Genomic DNA, 20,542 nt, shown 5'->3' with positions numbered 1-20,542 from the left:
CCCAACTTGATGCCTCTTTTCCATCCTACCCAGTTATGTGGAAATCTCTCTTGCCATTTCAGTTGTGTAGGAGTTCTTTTGCCAAGTTTCCGGTTGGTTTTCTGTGTGAATTGTTCCACATGTAGATGTATTTTGATATGTTTGTCAGGGGAGGTGAGCTCCATGTCCTCCTACTTTGGCATCTTGATCTGACCTCCATATAGTTTTTAAAGTAATAATATATTGGCATAATTTTGGGCAGTTGACATCATCATAAAATTTTCATTATGCATTTTGGGAACAAAGACTTACCCTTTCATACCCAAAGATTTTTTTTTCAGTAATATCACTAGTTACATCTAGCAAAGCATTTTTTACCTAAGGAATTCATTTATTCAACAAATACTGAATGCCTGTTCTGTGCCAGGCACCCACCAGTGGTCTTTGTCTGCCAATATTAGATACCATGGGGAATATCCTGTATCCTGTCTTTGGCTGGGACCTATGGAACAGCCATATGGACATTAGGAATCTCCTGCTTATTTGGTGTTTATTCCTTCACCTATTCAGAGATTGGACCAGAAGAATCCTGGGAAGGCTGACAAATCCTCCACCAACTGTTCCCTTACCGAGATGGGGTTGCCTGTCTGGTCTCAACCTTACCCTCTCTGAATTCATTGCCTGCCTCCCTCCCACCAGACTTTGTCCTGCTCCTATTTGAGAACAGGGGCTGGTGGTTGGACAAGAGTCAGTTACATTCTGTGTGAAAGCACAGTATCATGAGATTACTGGGCCACCAGATATTCCCGGGATTTTGCACCCATGTTGTTCATATGTTGTTTATTATGTCATATATGTCCGTATGAGGTATATGTGGATTTCAGGATTTTTCTACTCAAATATTTCTTTAGAGGATCTTTATTGATGGTAATTAAATATTTAAAGAACATAAAGTATTCTCTAAGCATGTTTTATTAAAGAATCATGTCTTAATTTTGAGTAGGTTTTGTTCTAAGTCAGGAACACAGACTATTATGCTTTTAAGTCTCCAGTACAGAGGTTAAGGGGTTAATCTGGGGCACACTAAAATTGGGATGGAACATCCCTGACAGTTTTTAGTGCATTGCACTGGATTTAAATAGGGTCTTTGATCCCCAGTTTCTTAGGTGTGGCAGTGTTAATTGGTGGTGAGGTAATAAGGGGCTAGCATCACTTTGACACAGCCTTTCTATACCCGTAACTTAGTTGCTTAACTAATTAGAAGAGTAACCTAAAAAAATCGGCCTTTAAGTGGATTGTAATGTTTAAAGTCGCTTTGGAACTGTGGCTTTGTATGACAGCCTATGTAAATTCACCCAAGAAGTAGGAAACTCAGATTACTCGTGTTTCAAGTTTTTTAACAGGTAGCAAAATTTAAAGAATTTTATCTTTGAATGAAAGTAATAGCGGATGGTCAACAAATGAAGTGTTTTGTGATTTTGTGGATATTTTTGTCCTTTAGATATGATGTTGAGCCACTGTATTTTCAGCATGTTTTGAGAAATAGTGATTAAGGAGCCAGAAGTTTGAATCTTAGAAAACAACTCCTGGATATCTTTTGAATCCACTCATTTCTTTTTTTCTGCTGCTACATTTGTCATCCAAGCCACCACTCCATTTCTCCTGGACTGTTGCTGTGGCCTGGTGACAGTCCCCCCTTCCTTCTCCCACTTAGGTCACTTGGTCATCCTACTTGAACCTTCTGATAGGTAATCACGTCCTGGAACTTCAGCGTTCTCACCGTGACCTACAGCCTACATGATCGGGCTCCTGCTTCCCCCTCTCACCTCCTCTCCTGCACCAGGCTCCCTGCTTTGCTATGGTGCTTTGTGGCAGGCTTATTCTCCCTAAGAGTCCTTGCCGGTCTCTTTGTCTAGAATGCCCTTCCTCCAGGAATTCCTATAGTTTGCTTCCTCACTTTATTTCCTCACTTCCTCCCTAATTAAATGTCACCTCCTCAGAGAGCCTTCTCTGATTACCCTATTTAAAACTGGATTCCTGTTCCCTTCCCTTGCTCTACTTAATATCTTGCAGTGGCACTTAACCACTACCTCATGTACTGCATCTGTTCGTTTTATCTCCATCACTAGACTGTCAGCTTCCTGAGGCCAGGAATTTTTTGTCTCTGTCACCACAGTGTCTAACCATGACATGCACTCAAGAGTGCTCAGAAGTTCTGTCGGTGTTAAGTATTGTGCCCCCAAATTAAACACACGTGACACGATGTGTAGTTGTAGTGCTTACAGATGCGTAAAAGTATCTGGCTAGATGAATGAGTGGATAGGTGCAGCTTTTCTTCTGCACTCTCTTCCTCACTCCCATCCTGCAATGTCTCTCCTACATAGTTCCTGAGCACCTAGTTGTAGTAAAGGCCTCTCTTAAGGCAGTAACGATTTGTGTGGTGTAGTTAGGTAGCTCACCCAGCAGAGGGCAGTAGAGCTAGGGCTATAGTAAGAACAACTTGAGTTAGCTTTTTACTTTTATTTTGCACAGAATCAAGAAGTTCAGTTTAGTTAGTAGCCTTTTTCTTTTAGTTAGGTTGGAGTGGTCCTAAGATGAAAATCAGTCCCTCTTTTTGAATAAGATTATTTACAATCTTTAATTGGTATCTTAGTTTAAAATATTAAAGGGTTATGATAGGATGAGGAAATTTTTTAAAATGTTCTATGTAGTTTTTAAAAGGTGATATAGAATGAATAAAAGGAATTACTTTTTAAAAATACATAAATATAAAACTTTTCCGATTTGGGACAGAATGGTAGATTTGATACAGGTCTTTAACCTACTCTGTGACAATCCAAAGAAAAATGAATGTTCTTTTTCTCCAAAGTTGTATTTTAATGTACAAAGCATACCAGATACGCTTACTGGTAGTGGTTCTGCAATCAGCTGCCCTTATGATGTGCTTCACCAGAATTGAGATGGGCCAAATTGAGGAAGGCACGTGGAGGTTCACCTGGTAGGAACTGGAGATGTTTGTGCATAGGTGTGAAAGGCAACACACACCCAGCAACCTTTGCATTGATGCGCCAGCTATAGAATGAGGGCCAGTCTATGAGCCTGATATGTATCTTGTTTTATAATTTCAGCACGTTCATTTCAGCATATTTAATCCTTACAATGTAAACCCTCTTGCTTACTATTAAAATTTTTAAAAACACTATGCAGATGACTACTCATATAGGCTGCAGCGGTTTGACCGATTTTATTTTTTCTATATCAAGCACATATTTATATCTAGAGGTAAGTTGTGCTTTAGAGTAGTGCTTCTCAAGCTTTAACATAATATGAATCATCTGGTGATCTTGTTAAACTTCCAGTTGGAATTCAGTTCTGTGTGGCACCTGAGATCTGCATTTTGTAACAGCCTCCAGGTGATGCGGCGCTGCCTACCCGTCGACCACATTGTGCGGAGCAAGGCTTTACACCTAGTCTCTAAGCTATGAAGGCAGTTTAAGGTTCCTGCAAAGGCATCCTTGTGGCCACTGCTACTAACGTAAGAGGTTAGGTACGTCCTCACTCTTCTTCTGCTGAGTTTTGAATGTGTTCTGAAGCACAGTGAGTGCATGAGATAAATACAGTGAAATACGTTGTCGTAAAATTCAAATTCCAAAGTAAATAGCTTTATTTTCAAAATGATTTTAATTGTATTCAGTAATGTGGTATTTAAAGAGGGGTTTACAATTAAATAATACTTTTCTGTTTGATTCTCATACTTTAATAGGAGAAAAGCTCTTAACTAGTTTATGTTGATGACTGCTCCAATTTGATCTTTTGCTTCTCAAAAATCAAACGAATTGTGAAACTTCATATACAAACATGCATATTCATTTTTATATTTTTGGTGGAGAGAAAAAAAGACAAAAACCAGTTTATCAAAAAAGCAAATATACTTAACAAAGATTTATACATTATGTGTGAAGGAAACTATCCTAGACAATTTGTCTTTAAAAAAATATACAATTTAACATAGTTGTGCAATATATACATTTACATTTTGACTTTATCTGCCAAACTAAATCAGGTACGAATGAAACCAGCTTTTTATATTTACATAATGGCTACATTTTCATTCTTTAAGGTTCAAAGAAATAGTTAACATTTTTGTTTCAAACTTTACCCCCATGTATACCTTTTACCTCTAGAGGTCTAGTCTTTCCAATTGATTGAAATGAGTATGCGTTAATGAGGGCATAGTCCTAAGAGCTGTGTATATAATTATTTTCTGTGTGCAAATTGTATTAATGATGGACCAGGGAGCTCAGTTTGAGGAATCCTGTTTAATGCTTTCTGCTTAATGATGGCTTAATTTATGGGACTGTCATATTATGTTATAGCTGTATATCAGAATAGATACATTATAAAATTATACCTTCTATAATAACTTGTAGTATAATCACTTGTGTGATTATGATAAATTGGTTTTAGTTTTCTTTTCACAGTTAATAACTTTTACTATTTTATAAAAATAGCACAGCCAGCTAGGAATCTGTCCGGTTCTCATTTTGCTGCTAAAATGCACAATGCACAAATTCAAATCTCAATGCAATTTTTTCACAGACTGTTTTACTTTACTATTTTGTAAGGCTTGTGTGGCATGAAGCACACAAGGCATGAAGCAACTCAATTCTTATCACATTCTATACATATTGTCTATACACCATTTATGAAATGGAAACTTTGAAGATGACATCTTTTAAGCCCCATATTCTACTTACTTTTAAAATAAAAGTATGGCTGAATAGGAATACAGAGCTTTTTTTCTCAAATACTTTTTTAATTTCTTGGATGAATACTCAACCTTTGCTTAAAAGTGCTTGAGAAATACTCCTCACTAGAGCCTCTGCCTCAAATCTGTGATCTGGTAACAGAAGTTGTATATTTAGGCCACTTGCTTAGTGCAGTGGTTCTCAGTCGGGGTGATTTTTGCCTTCCAGGAGGCGTTAGCCAATGTCTGGAGACATTTTTTGATCACCACGATGAGGGGGAGAGGGAGCGTCTGGTATTCGTAGGTAGAGGCCATAGCCAGAGGCCAGGGCTGCTGCTCAACATCCCACAATGCACAGGTCAGGCCCCCGCAAGAAAGAATTACCTGGCTCCAAATGTCAGCAGTGCCCAGGCTGAGAAACCCTGCCCCAGTGTGATAAATGGTGCAGAGACAAATGGCTAATTTTTTAGTTTATAGTAATCCAACTCCTTCATGGACACAGTGCCGTCAGGGCGGCACATCCAAGGCAAGGCTTGCCAGAGCTCGCAAGCTCACTGTGAGTATGTGACCTCAGATTAGTGTTTTATCATCTAAGGAAGGGGAGGCAGAGTAAAATAAAAGGATGACTTCCATTGTTCTCAGTATATTACATCAGAAAACTAGTAAATATATACAGCAGTTACCCAGTTTTTTAAATAGTCTTTATCAACGTAATGACCAGTTTCCCCTCCACTCTTTTTTTAAAACAATTTTTCTTGGAATGAAACAGTGTTTGAATCCAGCTGTTAAAAGAATTGGGCTCTAGCACATGTAACTAGAGAATACCATGCTGTTTTTGCTGTAAACCCCTGATGTTTTATTTCTAATTGTTTTTTTTTCCCCTGTTTGTTTTGTCAGATGCAAAATAAATTCTGTAACTGTGCAGACAGCCCTGCACTGCCGTCACAGGCACACGTGGGCAAATATCTGTTTTCCTCCGAATTCTTTTCAGTGTCAGATTCTTGGAGGATTGTCTGTCTATTTGTGTTGTAAGAAACCCAGATAGGTTTTTAAAGTTAAAAGCGTCGCTGCTGAACTCCGCCCCAGTCTCCCCATTTTATAACAAGGACACTGAAGTTTACAGAGGCTAAGTGACTTGTCTATCTGAAACTTTGGGTATGTACTTTCTGACATAAAATAGTCCCCACGGCCTTCAGCTCTGCCCCTTTTCTCCCGGTCCCTCCTAGAGGATAGGTGGGCGCAGAAGTAGAGAAAAGAAGGTGCAGAAGGAGAAATGGGTGGTGGTCCTCACAGTGGCCCATTTACATCATAAGGACCGGAATGCTTGTAAAATACAGGTCACCAGGCTTCATCCGGATCTGACGACTAAATAAGACTCTCAGGAATTGGGGCGTGAGACTCTACCTGGTGAGCAAACTCCCAGGTGAAAGTCCTTCTTCTGGAAGTGTAAGTAAGTCCTCCAGAAACAGACAAGCACAGCAGGTGCACATGCTGATTTGGTGGTTTCTAATGTCTCCTTGTAACTTCTTGAAAATTCCTGAGATGTTTATACTTTACCTTGTTTACCCTGCCTGAAATCTCAACAATTAGAAATCCACTTGGGCTTTTCTTGCATATTTAGCAATAAATGAAAATAGCTCCCTGAAGTTAAGGGGATTATACAGTAATTCACACAAGTGTGGAAGTGAAACAGATGACTTCCTTCTCACACCTGGAGAAGAGCAGCTGCCCTGGGAATGGGAGATTTGGACAAGGGGTTACAGGAGGGTGGAAAACTCTGGACTCCTGGAGAGGAAGGCGGGCAGCAGCAGGCATGGAGAATATGGGGGCACCAGGAGGTGGGAGAGGTTCATTTTGGAAGGAGGAAGGATTCCAAAGAAATTACTCATCTTTCAAAAATTCACAAGGTCCCCTGCCAGCCAGCCAGTCAGGTCAGCCAGTTATGCATCCTAAAGGAGAAAAATTTCCTCCTTCTTCCAGGCGGGGCCTCCAGCAGACAAGTTTTTACCATAAATGATGTTACAGATTTTAAACAAAAGTTTGTGCTTTGGCCACTAAATCGTTTCGGCCCCTAACCCTCCCCCAGTGAAATGGAGATTTCCTCTGCAGGAGGCTCTACCAGTCAGCAAGCATGTTTTGATAAGTACATCATCGCAAGAAAGGGACTCTAAGGAAGCAGCTGTGGGCTGACAACAGCAAATTTTACCTAGTGTATAAACAAAATTATCACTGAAAATATCCTCTGTGGCAACTTTGGATGAGCAGCGTTAAGTTGAAGACCTGTGTTGTTTTTTCTGCCCATCAGCATCAATATATCCAAGCTAATTATATACCTATACCGAGTACTTCCACTTTTGTTGTTTAAAAACAATCAATCATATTTTAAATGATTGGGTTTTTCCCCCAAAAAAATTTTGAGAAAGGTTATATTTTTCTTTAAGAGTTCTCCTGTTTGGAAGCATTTCCTGTAAACTGTGGACCAGCCAACGTAAAGATCACTTTTCCCCCAACATAAAATAGTCTTTTACCCTTTATACTCCTGCCCTCCCAAATCCCTCACAGTTTCTTTCCAAACTGACCTGCAGTTCTAGTTTAGCTATTACATTATTAAGTTGCACTGGGATTTTTAAGAAATCCGTTCGTGCGAGTAGTAAACCCTGGCTGAGATACTGCCCCTTCCCACTGCAGTGGGAACTGCTGGGTGATTCAGCTGTTGAGTTCTGTGGTCTCATCAATTTCATCCGGATTTTTGGCCATTTTTTCATATTTTCTTTTGAAGAATCCAAGCTGTAAGATGATGATGTAAAAACATTACCACTTCTGGCTTATTTTGTATGGGACCCAGACTCCCCTCTCCTTGCACCTCTGGGAATCGTGGGGCTCTGGACAGGTCACTGTGCAGAGTGATTGACCTGGCATCAGCCCTTCAGTGAGGAGATTAATACCCAGAGTTGAAATGAATTGCATAAAGTTAAATTTTTCAGGGTCTACTTACTGGCAGCTGAACAAAACATTCAGGGTCTGGATGAAAGGAGGGTTGGAGAAAAGGGACCAAGACCAAGGAGATAAAATCCTTACTGACTGTTTTCAAAAACATGAGTGAGAATTTGCAAATAAACTTGCATGTCCTTTTTTCTTATGATAGACGAGGAGGTACCATATAAAACTTAGAGTTGCTCATGTGATAAGGAAATTCAAGACAAGAGGTCTTCAGGACCCCTGTATTTTTAAAATATGAAACATTTCTTACCTTCCATAAAATTGCAACCAGAGCTAATAGCAAAAGGATTCCAGCGATTGCACTTCCTACTATAACTCCGGTTGGTACTTCACCTTTCTCGTGGGGTTTCATTATGGTAATGGGAATCTGTAAGTGTATATACAAAACCATTGCGTTAATTTTAGCACTGAAAAAAAGTGAGATGGTCGAGTCAAATCCTCTAATTTTATAAGTGACGGTCTGGAAAGGGGATGTGACTTCCTCACGATCACATTCCTCAGTTAAATATTGTAGAGTACAATCTCGAGAGAAAATGCTCCTGCAGATACAGGCAAGGCATGCAAGTCTTCCCATTTCCTTCCTTTAACTGCATCAGTATTTAGTGGATATGTCATCTCTGACAGTCTCAGATGCTTTAATCATCACTTACAAAATTTGGAACTTTAGTTTCTGGCATCCAGTCTCACCATCAAGTGAAAGCATTTGGAACCCAGTCTTGGGGAGGAGAGTCAAAAAATTAACAACCCAAATCCCTTGTGATCAAACAATAACAACAACAACAACTTTGAATTGGGCTCCTAAAATGTTGATTTATTTGATATGGATTGTTAACAAGTAGAAGTAATATCTCAGGGCTCAAGTTGACCTTTTCAGTGATAAATTGCCCTTGAGGTTACACATGATTCTTAACGTCTACTTCCTCGCAGTCTTTGTGGCTTTGTAATAGCATGGCTGCCGTAGGAGTTCTAACAGTAAAACTGTATATTCTTTTTTTTTAATTGGGGAAAGAATCACAACCATTTTCAAAGAGTTAATTTTGGAGCCAAATGAGGGGAGAAAACCTAATTTATTTACTTGACTTAACACTGAATTACAGTGGCAGATAAGCTCCTTTTCACCACAGAATTTATGAGTTGGGCTAAACTTGAGTCTGGCCTTTTGGTGACTGTATTTCTTCCCATTTGGATTTTTAAGAGCTAAACTAAGGCTTTAGAAATTTAGGAATAAAATAACTCGATTCATGTAGTTCACTGTTTAGTGGCAGTCATGCCCCTACTTCTCTCTATTCTAGAACTTCCTAATCCAGGCTCCATGTATCTTTAGGGAACTATGAGTACATGATTTTTGTATCGGCTTTTTAAGTGGGCCTGGAATTCAAATAAATTTAAGAATCACTTGTCTACCTATAGGGATAGGTCAATTTATTATTTGGATTCCAAAATATAATTTTAAAATTTATTTAAAATAGCTATTTGGATTCAAAAAATATTTTTATAGACACAAGTAATAGTTGGCCTCTATTATTTATCAGTATTGCTCAGAGAAAACCATGAAAAGAAAAATCTCCCGAAAGGTTCATTGAAATTGTTAATTTGAATTTTTAATTAATGCATTTATTTAATACTGCTTTCTAAAAAAAAAAACCAGATTTCAGCAGAGGTCCAGGTATTGTCTGAATACTACATTTTTCTGAAATGAACTTTTAAAATATCTATAGTACTTCCCCCCTCCCGAGGCTTAGTTCATAGCACTTTGAATTTGAAGCCCACGTTTCCTTTGCCTCCATTTCTGACTTTCCACACCCCAGCCTCTGAAGAGAGGGTGCGGGCCTTCACTGATAGTCCTAAACCAGAAGCAGAGCACCATCCTCTGTGTGGAATCATTTTTGCTGGGACAATAGTGGGACAGCAGGGCTGTGGGCTCCACTCTCAGGCATTGAGAGAGGTCCAGAGTTCACAAGGCCATTGGCTTTTTGGCCAAGTCCATAGACTGCAGCAGTGGACTCTAGTGGACTGGGGCCAGCTGCCAAGCTGGCCTCGGGGCAGAGTCTTGAACTGGCTTCCAATTCCTAACAAAAGCGTTGGGAGGAAGATGACCAGGGCTCTGCCAGCAGATTAGCTGAGCATGGAAATCCTGCTATATCTAAATATGGCATATTCTAACCAGAGTTCCAGCGCGAAGGAAAGTTGTCCCGTGCCAGCGCTTGGAACAGTGAGCCTTTGTCTTCTGTGAACGTACATTTCTTTGCCAAACCCTTTTTTTTTTTTAAATCAAGAGAAGCATTTATAGTTTTCTAGACTGAAGATCTAATGAATGGATGTTTCACACAGTGTCAGTGTCTAGTTTTAAGGAGTACTGCTAAAAAAAAAGAAAGAGCCCTCTAGTAAATGCCTTATTTATTAAGCATACTTCAGCACTTCTCTTTCAAAAATACTCTAAAATACTATGTATGATTCAAAGGAGCATGACTTAGATTTCATGGCCTAGGATGTAAACTGCTTTGTGTAAGCGTGAGCAGAAAGGAGGAGCCACGGTGCTGGTTGAGGCCTGGCGCAGGGAGGAGGGAGCCACAGCACGATGGGGCCCCTTCCCTTGTGCCTCCTGTCAGATCATCACTTCTGACCCAGCTTTGCCAGCGTGGGGACGAGGGGGAGGGCAAGTACACCAAGGGGCTTTTTGGAGTAGCAAACACCCTTATCAAAAGCTCAGCATGATAAACATTAGACTTTCAGAGTTTCAGTAAGATACTTCTATATACATGTAGATGCGAAAGTGACTATTGTAAACGGTCAGAAATGGAATGCCTGTCAGAGACTCCAGCGCCCACAGGGAGGGATGCGAAGCACTCACCGTGACGGTGTTTTCTTCGATCACATATATCTGAGGGTTATAGGTGTCGATTTCTGCCGCTGCTGTCAGCTGTACTGTCTGAAAAGTCGACTGGAACATAAGAAGAATAAAGAGTGTATTTTATCCTAGCAGAAGTTAATGTATACAACTCGGCATGCTCCTTATTTATTTCCTTGTGGAAAGTGACAAGTGCAAATGCCAACTCTGAAGACAAGCATCTGTGTGTGCTTAAATCGCCGATATGCTGGGACCCCATGTGGGAACTTAAACCCTGCGGGTGACTGGACCCTGCCGTAGCAAATTAAATGAAGTCTCTGGGGGGTGGGGTCTAGATACCAGCCGGTTAAAGCGTCTCTCCTGGTAACTCTAACTTGTAAACGGGTGAAAAACAAGGGTTTAGAAATGAAGTTTTTAATTGGGAAAGATCATAGTTTAGGTTTTTAAAAACAATGAAGTTTGTGACATGAGAGAACATTGAAAACTTGGTATTTTTAAATATTTACCTGAATAAATCACAAAACAGAATGTGAAATCAGATTCAAAAGGAAGAGAATTTCTCTTCTGGGTACACATGTGTAAAATAATACTGTTTAAAGACCATGCATGTCAGTGGCAGACATCCTAAACCTTGTGTCAGTGCTATATAACATGAGTAATAATTTCAGATTCCCTAATCTAAGCATTTTTATAAAAAAATAACTGGATTTGGGGCAGGCATATAGGAGGGGCATACATTTTATGCTGATGTTATTAGTAACCTCCAAAAATGAAATAACTTTACATGCCTTCCTGAATCTAGTTACAGAAAAATAATCTATTTTTCAATGGATATATTACTGATGTGTATATTGTTTTCTCTATAATCAAGTATCGGGACTGACGCTTATTTCGAGAAGGAATACAATGCCCAGATTTGAGAACTGCCTTCACATGATCTGGCTACTAGGATTTAGTTTTTGTGGTTACTAGGGCACATGATTCAATATACTCCATGAGGTAATTTGCTAAACTATATCTGGGAGCCAGAAAAAGAGATTGCATATCCAAAAAGTGAGCAATTTATTTCCTTTCCACTGGCTCAGTCTCTGATTAGCCTTAATTTTCTCAAGATGGAAGATTGCAGTAGAAGTTAACCCTGATCACTGGTCTCTCAAACATACATTATTTGGGGAACATTAGGAGTATTGATAATGGTTTAAATTTAAAAAGGAGTAACAGTTAAGTGAATGTTCTTATTTAATAGTCCCTGCAGACTAAAGATGAAAGAATTTCCTTACAACACTGATATATCTGCCCTCCTAAGTCTGGCCCTTTGCACGGGTACACAGTATCCTGCAGGGTTAACAAGTAGTGGTAGGCGTACCATGCACACCCAGGAGAGTGAAGTCACACACCTGCTAGAATTCAACAAGCCTTTTCCTTACAAACGGCAACCAACAATGCCACTGATTTGGAAACCTGAGCAATCAATTTGTGATGAAATTACTTGAAATGTTAAGTTGACTTGCACTGCCTCAGAAAAAGGGCAAAAGTTAGTATATTCATGGGCTCTAATACAGGAAGTAGGATTCATACTTCAGACTGGATCTCCTAGATGGTCTGAGAACATCCACTGTTGAAATGGTTCAAAACAAGGTGGAGATAAACATTTGACCTTTCATGAAGGAGGAAGATGTGTAGGACTTGATATGCAATAACTCTCAGGGGTGTTTTTCAGCTTAACTATCATAACCATGTTGAAAAAGCATAAATAATACACTTCTTCAGAATTTTGCTTCCAGAAGTGAAACTGCTGCTTCTGAAAACCTTGGGGAAGGTACTATAAAAAGTCTTACAGTTAAAATGATGTAGCTTTAAACAAACTCAAGAAAAACCAAATGCTTTTTACAGAGCCGGGGTGATTGCCTTTTGATTTGCAACAGTCCGTTTTCCTTCCCAGCTGGCAAAGGTTACTATGAAAACATTTGTTCCTCAAATCCAAGGAGCCAAGATCCAATGGGTAAAACTGAGCACCAAACTGCAGCAGCTGGGATGATGGTATAACTGCCTGCTTTGCATCTTACAGGATTTAGAGGCATCCTGAAGGCTTGAAAGCAAATGCAACTAACAAGAAAACCAAATAAAGGCAAACAAGGAGACAACCCAACTCATCACTCCTCCACTTCTCTAGTTTTTCACCTGCCTTTCACAATTCCTCTTTCTGTTATGTCTTTATCGAAGAATATTGCTTATATTTTGGTTCCGGGGCCAAGTTCGGAGGGAGCCAAGTTCTCTGATGTGACATAAAACTCCATAGCAGGGAGGGGTTTGTTGGAGAGATCATGAAGTGGTTAGAAAATAGAGAATAGGGTATGGTTGGTGAGCACCTTGAAGACTGATTTATTCGTTTAAAAAAAATTCACTGAGAGCCACAAGGCCCCCTGGAGGTTTCAAACTAATTTCTATTTTGCTGCCTCAATCAGAGCCAGTGTTAGTAAAATGAACAGCTCGCCGCTTATGTAGTCAGATGTAAGGAGCTCTGTCCATCCTTACACTTCGTGCCAGATTGAAATTCTGGCTACCGAAATCTCTGCTGAAAGCAGATATCACTACTGCCAAGTCACACCTGCCAATTGGAAAAACACTCTGACATCATTCTGGCACATTCCTCAAACTCGTTGTGAGATTGAAATGACTTAAAAAAACTGTAAGCACACCGGGGCTTCCACCAGAGAAGGGATTAAAAACAGGAGAGCAGAGTGGTTACACCTGGCTCTAATATAGGACGATGGATTCGTAGGTTAGATTCATCTACCAGGTAGTTTGAGATCAATCAACAGTCACCTGGGAGCACAAGGAATTGAGGCACTTTGATTTGGGTGTGGTGGAGGAGACCAGAAGTCAGAAAAGTCAAGAGGAGGAGGAGGAAGACAGAGCAGGTGGCCCACCGCACCCCAGGCAGCCGAGGGGATCCTGACACCATTTCCAGAGATTCTGCTGTAGTAGGTTGGCATGGAATCTATGAAGCAGATGCTTTACAAGCAGCCCAGGTGATTCTGAGGCACAGCCAGGTTGGGCAAGCTTTGGAAAGGGATGGAAGCATACTGCCTTCCAAGGTAAGATTGCTCTGGGTCACTGGGCACGGCTGACATTAGTCAGAATGCTAATTTTGTCAGAGGGTGCGACCTTATTGACAGTGAAGGCTTATGTTTCATTGCTCTCAATGAGCCGAATAAACAAAGCTGATACTTACTACTGCAAAAGTCCCGTTCCAAATTCTGGTAGACACATTAAGGAAGTATTCTCCTTTCACCTGAAGGTCTTTCAGCCAGCAGGTGACGTTACTACATGAAGCGGTTCTGCAGTTCTTTCAGGTTGGAGTCAAGGGTAAAAGAAGAGAGAGTTAGTACGGGCTTTAAAAAATAAACACCAAAATTTTACAAAGACAGGTAAAACCCAGTACTGGGAAGGATCTAAGGAAATCAGCAATCTCATGAACTATTACTAGTTACAACCCTTCTTCTGGAGATTTTTAGCACTTTGCTTCAAAATGTAAAAAGTGCATGTCCTTTGCCCCTGCCGCTTCCCATCTGTGTGGAAGGCCTCAGGAGATAATCATAAGTGTGTGCAGAAGAGTACAGCAGGCCTGTTTACTGAACTACTGTTTCTCAGAGTTAAAGAGAAACAACAACCCGCACAAGACTGTTAATCAACTATATTCCAGTGTAAAATAAAAATTTTTAAAAACCCAAAAGACTAAACAATCCGTGTTTATCAACAGTGCACTAGTTAATTATTGAATATACATACACAAAATGTAGTACAATTTAGTCAGTAACCTCATGATACAGATGCACTCCTTGAATTTTAAAAAAGTTGTCAGTAAAAGAATCAGTGGTTGCCAAGGGTTAGGGGGGAAGGAGGGATGAACAGGTGGAGCGCAGAGGAGTTTCTGGGCGGTGAACCATTCTGCACACCGTAACTGTGGATCCATGTCATTATACGTTCGTCCAAACTGATAGAACGTACATCAAGGGTAACCTAATGTAAACCATGGACTTTGGGTAATTATGATGTGTCAGTGTAGGTTCATCAATTGAAACAAATGTACCACTCTGGGCGGGGGGGGGCGGGGGGGCGGCGGGTTCATAGTGTAGGAGGCTGTGGGTAAGTGGGGCAAGAGGTATATGGGAAATTTCTGTAATTTAGACTCAATTTTGCTGTGAACCTAAAATTGCTCTAAAAATAAAGCCTATTAAAAGATCTGTGACATACCAGCCAATGAAAAAAGGTAGCTTGGTCCATTTATGTAGCAGTGTACATGTGCTTATATGTAGGTTAATGATTAGAGGTAAAGAAGAATGTTCATTAAATGTTAAGTGGTCAGCTGTTAGATTTCTGGAGAACTTTAGTTTCTTCTTTGTTTTTCGTGTTATGTCTCCTCTATATTGTTCACAGAAGTTGCCTTTTTTACAAAATCAAAACATTTTCACAAAAATAAGGAAAATGCTGAGAGGTATAACTCATCTCATACACTGAGATGAGTTTCTCCTGAGCATTTTTACATACCTCCGTTCCGATTTAGACCACATTTACACTGTAATTACACTATAGTTACTTAAATAAGAAACTGTTCATTCTATTTTCCCATCCTTCATGAAATAAAATAATTGCAATAAAAGAAAAACAGGAGAATTTCAATGTTGTTCATAGGGGAGAACTGAGGCTGGTTTAGCTTTTACTGTTTACTAAATGTTTGATTATTTGAATACTTCATATGTGCCAAGCACCATGCTAGATGCTAGACAAGTGTCTTTCCCAAAAAAGTGGCATAACTCTCGAGCAGGAGATGAGAAAATATTGAAAACAGGGAAGGGTGGTCAGAGAATCAAATTTAACAGCTCAATAGAAGACGTCAGTGATTATGTGGAGGAGGTGAGGGGGGCTTCACCTCCCACACATGCCCAGCTCCCGCTCAGCTCTTTGCAACATTTCCAATGTGCATGACACAGTTTGACATGGAGTCCTTTTAATATCATGAAATTTGGAACATGTATTTTATAATAATGGCATAAATAATAATTCCAATAACCTAGATTTCAGCGTGTATTTTCTTGATTCACACAGATCATCAAAGGCAAAATAGGAAAGTTCTACCACCTGAGGTGGCAGGAAAAAAGAAGTGCCTCAATTTCCAGGTAAAACAAACAGTGAATCACTAAAGGAAGTTTTCACCCCATTAACCTGTCCTCACCAATTCTTTTACATGACGGAAATTTTCATTCTTGAAAGATACAGAAGAAGATGTTTGTCCTATTTTCAGTGGATTTATTTCGGCTTTGCAACTGATGTCACCAGCCTACAAAGAAGGACATCAAATCAGTCTTAGGAAGCAAGACGGTTTATGATGTTATTTTTGACTTGTTTGTTAGGAAATCCTATTGTCACATGTTGGGGCAGGGGAGGGGCTCCCAGGATTCTCTTCACTGTGCTGACCTGGCCACACTTCTGTTCATCACTAATGTAAACCCTGAAGTATTCAAATCCTCCTGACGTGAGTCGACGGCATGGTGCTGGTTCTTGCAGCCCACATGTGATGACACAAATTTGTAATAACAGTTGTCTGTGAGTGATTTATTTAATTCAGGGTTCTTTTCTGTGGAACAGTTTAGGATTTTGCTTTCCTGTGGTCACCTATAAACAGCACAGAAGTAACACTGCTGTAGCATTAGCTAAGTGCTAGACTGTGGCTGAGCCACTGTCAGGGGTTTGGCTACAGCACCTCTGTAGCCGGGGGGCTTTTAGAGAAATACCCAGAGGGCTTTTAAAGAAAAACACTGGTGCTAGAGCCTTAGCCCTGGAGATTCTGATTTAATTGCCTGGGGTAGGTCTGGGCATCACACATTTAAAAAGCGACCCAGGTGATTAAATGAGCAACCAGGGTTGACAACTACCAGTTGAAAGTCCAGGCTGGCAGCTCGAAGACCAGCTACTGACTGCAGCTGTGTAGACCAACTACTCTCCCACTATGGGTTCAACCTCTCACTTCCCAGCCAACTAACTTCTCTATAAACAGGGCTCTGACAAAGTCAGATCTTCAGCTGGTCAGAAGGAGGTTTTAATAATTTCTGCCATCTGTACATCCCTAGACTCAGACATTTCTTATAACAATATCCTGCTTCTAATATGAAATTAACTGCTAGTTACCTGGCACCCAGGGTGCATAGGGGTTATCTTTTCAATTTCTTGTCTGTATGATGCAGACATGATCACCCCCACCTCATGGAACATTTCCGTATGGAAGGTACACGTTTTTATAGGCAATTTGGATGCACTTACCTGGTCCGTGTGCACCCCAGTCAGGTACATCAGCGGGTTCTTGCCTTTGGTGTATTGAGGGATATGGATGATTACAGATGCCATGCTGACAGGAACACTTCCTGTTGTTACCTATGTAGTAAGAAAACGTTCTGATTGCCGCTACATCATACACATGTTGGAAGGAACGTGATCAATAACCTCGGTGTTGATGAAGGGCAACTATTAAGTGGTAAGAGTGAGTCCATATGAAAGTGAGTCATTACTTTATGGTCACTCTTTGGCTCGCTGTGTTTTACCTCTTGGAAGAATCTCAACATCTACAATTTTAACTGGTAAATAATTTGTGACTTAGGAGGTGATTAAAAACACATACCATCTGTGGGTTTGGTCTGCTAGGGCATAGAGTCCCACTCTGCCCCTGACTAGCAGTGTGGCTTGGGCAAGGTACTTGACCTCTTTATGCTTCAGTTTTCTCATTTGTAAAATAAAGATAATGGGCAAATCAGTAGGTATGCACAGATACAGCCTCTGTTCTTGCTGGTGGAAAGTCTGTCCTAATTGTCCAGGGCTCATGCCCTACTAGTTGTTAAACATTTTAAAGAACACTCGTAGGAATAATAATCCTATCAATCTCATAACTGATCTGGGAATTAAATGGGTTAACATACATAAAGCACTTCATACAAAGGCTGATACTTACTACATGCTCTTTGAATATTATTTTATAATATTTACTACTAATTGACTAAATGTTTTATTAAAAAAGTAGTTGCCAAATACCATGTACATTTTATAAATTCCAGTATCTGGATCACAAATCAAGACTCCTTTAAGGACTTTTTAAATCACTGAATTATAGAGTTGCAACCATGTGAAAGACTTATAGGAAATGTACAAAAATAAAATGGTAATGATTAAGGGCGGTGGATGGAGTCTTCCCTTTTTATTTTCCAAAGTTTATGCAATGTTATTATAAAATATCATTCTCTCATAAATTCATTTCTCTTTATATAACTGAAAACAAACTTTAATAATTACTAAGTAATAGCCAATAGAAACTGATTTTAAAATATTTTTATATACTACTTAGCATGACTGTACAAAATAAATATTTGTATACAAATGGTGAGCTTCTCAAATAGAAGTGGTTTCCAAGGATAAATTGGCATACTGATTATATTTCAGAGACTTTTGTCCATAGTAATATCATTATATTACTGCTCTGTTGATTAATGTGCAACATTTGCTTTCAAAATACATCGATTATCCCTTACCCAGGACACATAGCTATGTACAAGGCCCACCTGTTTACTTATCAATGGTCTACCTTAGTAGTTCTCAAAGTATGGCACCCGGCCCAGAAGCATCAGCATCACCTGGGAACTTGTTAGAACTGCACATTGTTAGGTCCACCCCAGACCTTCTGAATCAGAAACACTGGAGATGGAGCCCAGTGACATGTGTTTTAACAAGACTCCAGGTGATTCTAATGCGTGCTTAAGTTTGAGAACCACTGGTGTATTTCAACTTCTTTTTACTCTCTTCTTCTCCTCCTGCCCTCATTTTTTTCCCCCTTTCTCTTGATTTTCCATTCTTATGTCAGGCTTACCAACCTTAATGGAGAAGATGAATTTTGGACCAATATCTTCAAAATTGTTCACAATAGAAGGAATATTCCCATCCGAGAAGACTTCATAAAAATTTATGTTGGTAGATCTGTTGGATGATGTTTGCAAAGCCGAATATTTTAGTTATGCTGTTGTTCTTGAAGTTTAATATTTCTTTTATCTAAATATCTTCTAGCTTATTTTACAAGTGAAAGAGTTTACATTTAGGTACAAAACATTAAATGAAAACAAATGCTTATTATGGACTTATGATCCAGTATACATTTCTAAGGCTAAAACAAGTTCCTTTCAAAACATATCCCTTAATGATCATTCTGCTGAGATTCTTTGTCTTATATGTGTATCAGTTGTAAAGTTTCTAAAATAAATACAAATGTATTACTTAAGAATTTGTAGTGAAACTCTTCTCAAGATATTATATCTTGACAGGTGTGTCAAGATATATTGACAGGTGTGTTAATACAGTGGCCACTTGGTCCTTATTGATTGGGTGAATGGATTTATAAGGCAGAGGATTCTCCACTTGGTATGATGGCTGAAATACCATGATAAGATATCGGGCATTAGCTCCTGCACTACTCATCACTGGATGCCTGTGAAACGGGGTATACATTTTACTTATTATTCCCTCTTGCTATTCTTCCCTAGTTCCAAACCAGCTCTGACGCTTTGGTCTGAATTGGGGTTGGTCAGTCTGTTTCCACCACTGACCATACAGACCATCTCTAAGGTGGCTGACCCAGGAGTTTTATTAGACTAGGCCTAGAGGCACTGGCCTAATTGGACTTCTTTGCTTGGGGCTGCTGAGCAGGGTTTGCAAGTGAAGTGATGACCAGGCCAGAGGGAACCCCACAGGACCACTCAGACTGGAAGGTAACTGAATACCATTCCCTCTCTTCACTCATTTCTGGGAATCTGAGGATGGATTTCAACTAGGGTAGCTTCATTGAGGGGTGGAGGGTAGATAGCAGGGATGGGAGTCTGAGAAGCAATATTTATTCCCAACAGACAATTTATCCTAACTACAGGATGTTGATTCTATTTCCAAAAAAAAAAAAAAAAAAAAATTGGATATTTTCTGAGATAGAGTTTTTTGGTTTCTTTACTGAAAATCTTGCCTTTTTCTTTTTTTATGCCTTAGAATTTTTTTCCCAAATTCTCAAAAGGAAAATATGCCATAGGGACTTAAATAGATGTAGTATTTGTCAAGGTTATGTCTATGAGAGGAAACAATGATTTGTCAGCCTTACATGGAAAATGGGAAAACTGACTAGGATTTGAAACAGAAAGCCTGACCCCAATAAAAATTAATTACAATAAAAGAAAATAAAACAGAAAGTCTGGCTGTATGTCCATGAATTATTCCCTTTGCCTTCCAGAAGATCTTTGTGCGAGCCCCTAAGTATGGCCAGTTTTTAAATTGATTAATATGCTCTGTTTTTGCATTTTAAAGAGATCCAGTATTTTTCCATGTTACTTAAGTGTTCCTTCAGTTACTTAACTATTGATCAATATATTTATATTAGCAGTTAGCTGTACTCAGGCGGATCTTGTTTTAGAAGTAATTCTACTGTCATCTATTTCCATCCATCATATTTGCACAAAATAATTACACACTTATACAGTATCAAAGTGATTCCTAAGGGATATACTTAATAATTGGGTAGGACTTTTTTTCAAAAAAAGTAAAGTGTGTGTGTGTGTGATGCATATATCCTGGTAGGTAAATAAACCCTGTATCTGGAAGGTATTCTGAAAACAGTCAAGTTAGTCATCTACAAAATGACCAGAGGAGATGCGGAGGGATGATTTCACTTTCTGTTGTGTACGTTTCTGTAATGTTTGGATTTTCTATCCATGTACATTTAATATCTTTTTTTAGAAGAGACATTAAGAGAAATTATCTGAGAGGTAGGATTAGGAGCCACTTTAGCTTTATTCTTTATAATTCTCCATATTTTTTTTAACTGCATGATATACTTAAAAGAACATGAGAATGTCTGAGAATCCAATTTACCATCACAAAAAATACATAGC

The 20,542-nt window shown here is 39.4% G+C and overlaps 2 protein-coding genes across 2 annotated transcripts in view; one reads left to right on the top strand and one right to left on the bottom strand.

Annotated features, from left to right (window-relative positions):
* The window catches only part of MOCS2 (molybdenum cofactor synthesis 2), a 29,343-nt gene extending 16,668 nt beyond the window's left edge, over window positions 1–12,675 (top strand). Inside the window, exon 6 of the mRNA XM_036847405.1 lies at window positions 12,643–12,675. Coding sequence (XP_036703300.1) covers window positions 12,643–12,660 — 18 coding nt within the window. The 3' untranslated portion in view covers window positions 12,661–12,675. The remainder of the gene's footprint in view (window positions 1–12,642) is intronic.
* ITGA2 (integrin subunit alpha 2) overlaps window positions 316–20,542 on the bottom strand; it is a 106,823-nt gene continuing 86,596 nt past the window's right edge. The window contains exons 24-30 of the mRNA XM_036847402.1: window positions 18,491–18,593; window positions 16,896–17,006; window positions 15,811–15,915; window positions 13,810–13,923; window positions 10,578–10,667; window positions 7,977–8,093; window positions 316–7,513 (exon numbers count right to left, since the gene is read on the bottom strand). Of these exons, the coding sequence (XP_036703297.1) occupies window positions 7,433–7,513; window positions 7,977–8,093; window positions 10,578–10,667; window positions 13,810–13,923; window positions 15,811–15,915; window positions 16,896–17,006; window positions 18,491–18,593 (721 nt within the window). The 3' untranslated portion in view covers window positions 316–7,432. The remainder of the gene's footprint in view (window positions 7,514–7,976; window positions 8,094–10,577; window positions 10,668–13,809; window positions 13,924–15,810; window positions 15,916–16,895; window positions 17,007–18,490; window positions 18,594–20,542) is intronic.

This window comes from Balaenoptera musculus, chromosome 3 (genome assembly GCF_009873245.2).
Source record: "Balaenoptera musculus isolate JJ_BM4_2016_0621 chromosome 3, mBalMus1.pri.v3, whole genome shotgun sequence".
Classification (NCBI taxonomy): Eukaryota; Metazoa; Chordata; class Mammalia; order Artiodactyla; family Balaenopteridae; genus Balaenoptera; species Balaenoptera musculus.
Note: the sequence above shows the minus strand (reverse complement) of the source record. Positions and strands in the feature narration are given on the sequence as shown.